Source organism: Cottoperca gobio, chromosome 19 (genome assembly GCF_900634415.1).
Source record: "Cottoperca gobio chromosome 19, fCotGob3.1, whole genome shotgun sequence".
Classification (NCBI taxonomy): domain Eukaryota; kingdom Metazoa; phylum Chordata; class Actinopteri; order Perciformes; family Bovichtidae; genus Cottoperca; species Cottoperca gobio.
Window position 1 is genome coordinate 9866051 of NC_041373.1, and position 6035 is coordinate 9872085.

Consider the following 6035-nt stretch of genomic DNA (forward strand, 5'->3'; position numbering starts at 1 on the left):
AAGCTGGGTCAACAGATGCACCATCCAGTGAAAAATCTAAAATGTGGGTCTGGTGATCAAAAAAACAGAACACCAGCAGCATAGACAAAAATCTATCACATTCTCGGGAAACAAAAGGGAAAAAAAACTTCATGTAACCTGGCTGGGGTAACATTTAGGATGAAGCTGTTTTATGCCCTGAACATTTATTGCAACCCAAACCCTGACCAGCCTTTTTTCCGCATCCTCCCCTCTCTGGTAATCCACGACGGACCATGTCAGGCCCCTTAAAGGTTCATTTTATATGTTTTAGTCTCAAACATCCAAGTCCGAGTCACTGTCCGTTACTGAGAGAAGAGTTTCTCCATCTGCGCGCTCCCCGCTCTCATCTGGACTGCACTCCCCTCCGCTGAGTGACCGCGCACCGTCTGGACACATCCGGTGATGCTGCAACCTGAAAGTTAAGAGAAAAACAAGTTAAAAGTGGGGAAGTCATCTAAAATGTAAACCCAATTGTTTGCGAAATTAAGTGCAAATGCAACAAGTTCAAATTAAAAAAACTAAACTTGTCATGTTCTTATGAAAAATAAACTAAATGAACTAAAACGAGTTAAAAGTGATTGAAAACCATTGTTAAATCATAACAACAAATAATATCGTGCTAAGCAATTTGCACCCATTCATAAACGGTTTGCCTTCATCAACAAGATGACCCACACACTGACCCAGACGCAAATTATTGTGCGAGAGAGAAGAAAGATCGTCCAGGTCAGACTTACAGAAGGAAAACAAAAACCTAAAGGCTGAATGGCACTCTTTTACGCACACCATTGGTTGCTTGTGGAGACGAAATTATCTCAACGTGAGAGTGAAAGAGTAAATGATCAATAACGATACTGATTACTTTTTTGGACAAATAGAGTTGCCATGATTTTAACAGTATTTCAACTGTTACTAACTAAATACACTGTTAATAGTTCATGTTGGCTACTCTAGAGTGCAATACCTGCATATTTCTTCAGCTCACTATAAGTTACCAACTGTGACTTATTCCAAGTCAAAGTCACTGACCTGTTTTTGGCTGCCGCCGCCCGGTCTCTCTGTCTCCGGTTTTTAAACCAGTTTCCAACCTGAGTCGGTGTAAGTCCGGTTGCGTGCGCCAGCTCCCGCTTCTTCCCGGGGTTAGGGTACGGGTCCTGCAGGTACCACTCTCTTAGCAGCCCCCGTGTGCGCTCTTTGAAGCAGTGCGTCTTCTGTTCACCGTCCCAGATTGTCCTCGGCAACGGGAACTTCTTCCTCACGCGGTACTTGTCAACAGGTCCGAGCGGTCGCCCCCGGAGCTTCTCTGCCTCCCGGTAGTGAGCTTCGAGCCACATCGCCTGCAGTTTAGCGTGCGAGGCGCGCGTAAAGCGGTGCGTCTCCAGGATGTGATAAAGCTCGCGGAAACTCCCGGTGTGGTAGGCCACCACGGCACGAGCCCGCTGCACAGATTCGTGCTCAGAGATGGAGTCGCGACCGTCTGCTGTCACCGGGAGAGACCAGAGGAAGCGGGCCAGCCGCTCGATGTCTCCTGTCTCCTCCAGGGTCTCGCAGACGCTGGCGATCTGCGCCGCGGAGAAACACATCCCCGGGAGAGCCAGGGGAGGACAGGCGGAGGGAGGGTCCTCCGGGGACCGGGAGCGGGCCAGGATAGAGGGCCCATCCGCGAAGTGTGGCAGGAGGATCCGAGAGGCTGAAAAAAAGTCGAGCGGTGATCTGAACACCATCTGGATGACAGAGTGAAACCAGAGAGGAGATGAAGTGTGTCTCGGAAACAGTCTGACAGAAATCTGCTGAAGTCTGACTCTTTAGCTCACCTGGGAGTCAGGGAGGGACCCTGAATCTGACTCCTCATTGGACACCCTGCAGCTGATGCGGGGTTGTCATGGCAGCACTGTCAATCAAACACAGAGGATTTATCTTCCTCCTTTTAAGCACAAGCCGGACACATACAGTCTCTTCTGAACTGACTCTCCATTGTGGCCCGTGACTGTGACCTATTTCATTCAATAGGAAACAGAAAGAAAGTTAACTCAAGGGCCACTTATTAGCTATTTCCGGGGCTTTAAAACAGATTCAAACGAGTGGAAGAGATACACAAAAAAACACACCAGGCAGTACATTCAAATCAGTACGAGTGGACCAAAACGGCATTATACAAAATAAAAATAAATCACAAATGGTGTTACAGTGAAACATTACATTTTAGATGAGTATAGTTTTCAAAATATTGATAAGATATCCACATGACTCTACATATACAGTATAATCTGTAATAGTACCTGGTTGTGTGTTGGAAATTAAAAAAAAAACATTAAAATCTTCTTCTTAATGTATATCTGGATATTTATATTAATGCTAGAACACCATTTTATTTCCAACACATATTTTAATAATGATAATAATGAAACATCTTTTTTAAATCTTACATTATTGTTGGGTATTTTATTTAATATTGTGTTTGTATTATTGCTATTTGTCGGCTTTATAACTTTGTTTTGAATAGTGCTGTATAAATAAAAAATATAATTTGTATTGCTATATTTAGGCTATTATATTATATTATATGTATATTATACAATTCTAACCGTTTTTAAAATGTATCTTTAAATCGATTCAATGTTGTTTCAGCTCCGGTTTTATCTACCAACAAAACAGCAAAGTGATATGTAAAGACAAACACAAGGCAATTATTACTTTAGACTTATTAAAGCTAATACACAATACATGACAATAAACCAAACAATATTCAAATAACAAGAAGGCCCCTCAGAGAAAACACACTATGATTATGATTATGATGTGTCATAAAACAAAAGAGAAACAGGAGGAAATACATCTTGAAACAAAACTGACATCTCTGCTTGCTATCAACTAAATCTCATAACCTCTCTGGGCATGCGGATAAGCTGCTTGCATCATTAATAATAGCAGTGATGTGGACGGTGTGATTGGAAATCTCACCCGGACCTGAAAGCGTATGTTTCTCTAAGTGGTCTCCGTCCACTCTAATCACTTTCTAATCACTTTTCTATTCTCTAATATCCATAAGTTCAGAGATAAGCTGCGGCTTCAGCTCCATTCTCTTACCTTGGATTAGCATGAGGCCTGCACAGCTGGCTAACATTAGTCTAATAGAGCAGCATATTCAATCAGCATTAACACATTTGGGTTGGCCTGGGCCATATGCTTTGGAGGGTGGCACCCTTAGTGCAGATTTAGTGTGTGAGCATGAAATATGAATATAAAGTAGATTTTTTTTGGGCCTCAGCAAACAAAAACACACTCTTTTATACCTTTATGTGCAGCATCTCATCCTACTTTGACACACACACACAAACACCCCAAATGGGTGTTCCAGTGCAGATGTGTTGGCCGTGAAAAAGGGGGTCACCCATCTTAAAAAGGGTTAATGCCAATTACCCCAACAGACAGATGTCCCTGCATGAGGAGGCGTGTGCCAGTTTTTTTAGCCCAGATGATGCATGGTAATCTCTTCTTCTTTTAATAAATCAAATCCAATAAGCGTTATAATAATTAAAATAATAATAATACACCAAAGCGTACAGTTTCTTAAATTCTCCGCTGACGATTTGAAAATGGAAAACATCTTGGGGTGCGCAGTTAAAAAGAGCTTGCTCCTCATTTTACTTGAGGCTAGCAAACTTGGGGCAACATTAGCCGCCAATAGCGTAACACACCTGGATATCCAACCAAACCTTTGATGGTTGAGTTGCATTGTGGGTAATGTAGGCGGCAAGTTTTGACAAGTAAGAATGTGTGGAATAAAAAAGATGACACCTCTGGTTCTGCTGCATTCATTTAGATTTTTTGAATTTTAAGCTGTCCATTGAGGATCCGGCCATGTTACGGGAGTGCAATGCTAAAACTATTTCAACACCTTATACAGCCCAAGAGACTTCACAAACAAAACTGATACCGACAAGAAAAACATTTCAGTGTCAGTTCCTCTTGTTCCCACATTCACGTGGAGTGGCTCATTCGTCTCTACTTGAGATGCTGGAGTCTCCAGAGCATCGCAGCATGTTTCTCTGTGTGTTTAAACAGCAGGAAACAATGGACAAACACACACAACAGTCTCTGAGCGACAGTCATGGCCAGGGCTCCTCCAAGTTGAAAAGAAATTCTTCTAATTGAAGGAGGAAGGACGAACCAAACATAATCGAGGTTTGTGTGTGTGTGTGTGTGTGTGTGTGTGTGTGTGTGTGTGTGTGTGTGTCTGTGTGTGTGTGTGTGTGTGTGTGTGTGTGTGTGTGTGTGTGTGTTGTGGTGATAAGAGGGCGAGTGAGTCGTAATGGTGACAATTAAGTTAATTCAGCTACATCTCCATTCAGCAACAGCACAATAAGGGAGGAGGAGGGAAAGCAGAGTTGGATGACACTTCCAGGGTGGTTGAAGGTACACAGCGAGGATACGAAGTGAATCGCCTCCTGCGTCTCCTTATCCCAGTTTACAAAAGCCCTGCTCCTAATTAACCTCTCCACTGACCTCCACAACTTAATACTGACCTCTTAAGCCCTGAAACTTTAACCCCCTCACCTCGTCTTATGGAAGAGGCCGTATAGCCCCCCTAACTCCCCGCAAAGCCTTCTCCTCGTTAAGCCACTAATCACTTCCTGAGTCTTTGTTGTGTTTTTGAGCTTTTAGAGGGATCCAGGAGAGTTTGGTGCACAAAGGTACCCAGAAGAACAGGAAGGAGGGGGGTAAATTGTGACGGGCTGAGAAAATTAAGATGTGGAAAGAGTGGGAGGACAGTGCTTTTTAATAAGAGTGCCGGTTAATCGATTAGTTGGTTGCCAGAAAAGAAATCAACGATTTTGATAATCAATCAAGAGAATCATTGGAGTCATTTAACAATATGCTGATATGCTTTCTTGCTGAGAGCGAGATGAGAAGATTGATACCACTCCAAAGATGATATCTTAAGAAAAGTTATTTTCTTGGTTTCTACCTATGAATGTTCAGCAACATGGGCGATCAGGACAACTGTGCAAGCATAAACCCCTTCAATAACACACACAAAAAGAGAACACATGAATGTGAAATGATGTACAGTGTGGCAAGGGGAGGTGAGTGTTCTGAAATGCAAGTAGGAAATAATTTGTTTTTAAGTTTCAGCTGTCTTCAGCCTCTCCAATGTTAAGTTTGCTGCTTTAATCTCACTGTAAATTGAATATATGGATTATTGATTCAAGGAAAGCTGGCTGTACACGAAGACAGATGGATTAGGCTTTGTGTTAAATTCGGAGTATGTTTGTTGTGTGGTCTCCAATTGACCTCTGTCAAAGACTAGCTAACAGGTACTCAAGTAACTGTACTTGCAACTAATCCTGATTGGTTTGAAATCCAATACCTCCAAGTTAATCCTGCTATTTTTATTGGTGAGACGTTAGTCTAGCTGTTTGAACTCAGAAACGGCTGGAGAAGAGATTTTTTTGCAGAACGACAAACATAAATACACACGTAAACACCTAACCAGGTTTGTGACACACAAATACACACAGATGCTCACAAACAATCAGCCACACATGACAGATGGGTGACGAGACATTAAAGCACAAACACCTTACTGATAGATGAATAAACAAAATAATCAGATAATTTGACTAATAATTCCTCTTAGGACAGCTGGGCCAGATGTGAAGGTGGCGATTACATCATTATCCTGTGTTTTGTTAGTGTCATCTCACCACTCACCGTGATTTTAATTAAAAGCTTGAATGACACAAACACGGCTGCCTGACAAACAAACCCCAGCGGCCAAAAATACAAACAGCTGGAGCCTGAACAAAAGTCTGGCAGAGACACACGGTCATACAGATGTAGGGACACACATAGTGCACAACAAATACATTAACACCCTCCAATTACACACATTCATGCAAACTCAGCGGGTTAAGAGAGTCAAAGAAATGGAAATGAAGAGAATGAGTCAGGTTTTTTAAACTGTGTCAATCAACCCGGGGATCTAAATCTTTAAAAGAGAGAAAATAAAT

The 6035-nt window shown here is 42.2% G+C and overlaps 1 protein-coding gene across 1 annotated transcript; it reads right to left on the reverse strand.

The window, feature by feature from the left end:
• Window positions 1-294: 294 nt before the first annotated feature.
• Window positions 295-1866, reverse strand: six3b (SIX homeobox 3b). The gene is made up of 3 exons (XM_029456532.1): window positions 1836-1866; window positions 1051-1745; window positions 295-433 (listed from the first exon to the last, which is right to left on the reverse strand). The coding sequence occupies exons 2-3, from the start codon at window positions 1743-1745 to the stop codon at window positions 295-297; spliced, it is 834 nt and encodes a 277-aa protein (XP_029312392.1). The 5' UTR covers window positions 1836-1866.
• Window positions 1867-6035: the final 4169 nt, after the last annotated feature.

Coding starts and splice junctions, on each gene's coding strand:
- six3b (XM_029456532.1), bottom strand. CDS start 1,745: ATGGTGTTCAGATCACCGCTCGACTTTTTTTCAGCCTCTCGGATCCTC. Junction 434..1,050: donor GCGGCGGCAGCCAAAAACAG/GTCAGTGACTTT, acceptor CTTAACTTTCAG/GTTGCAGCATCACCGGATGT.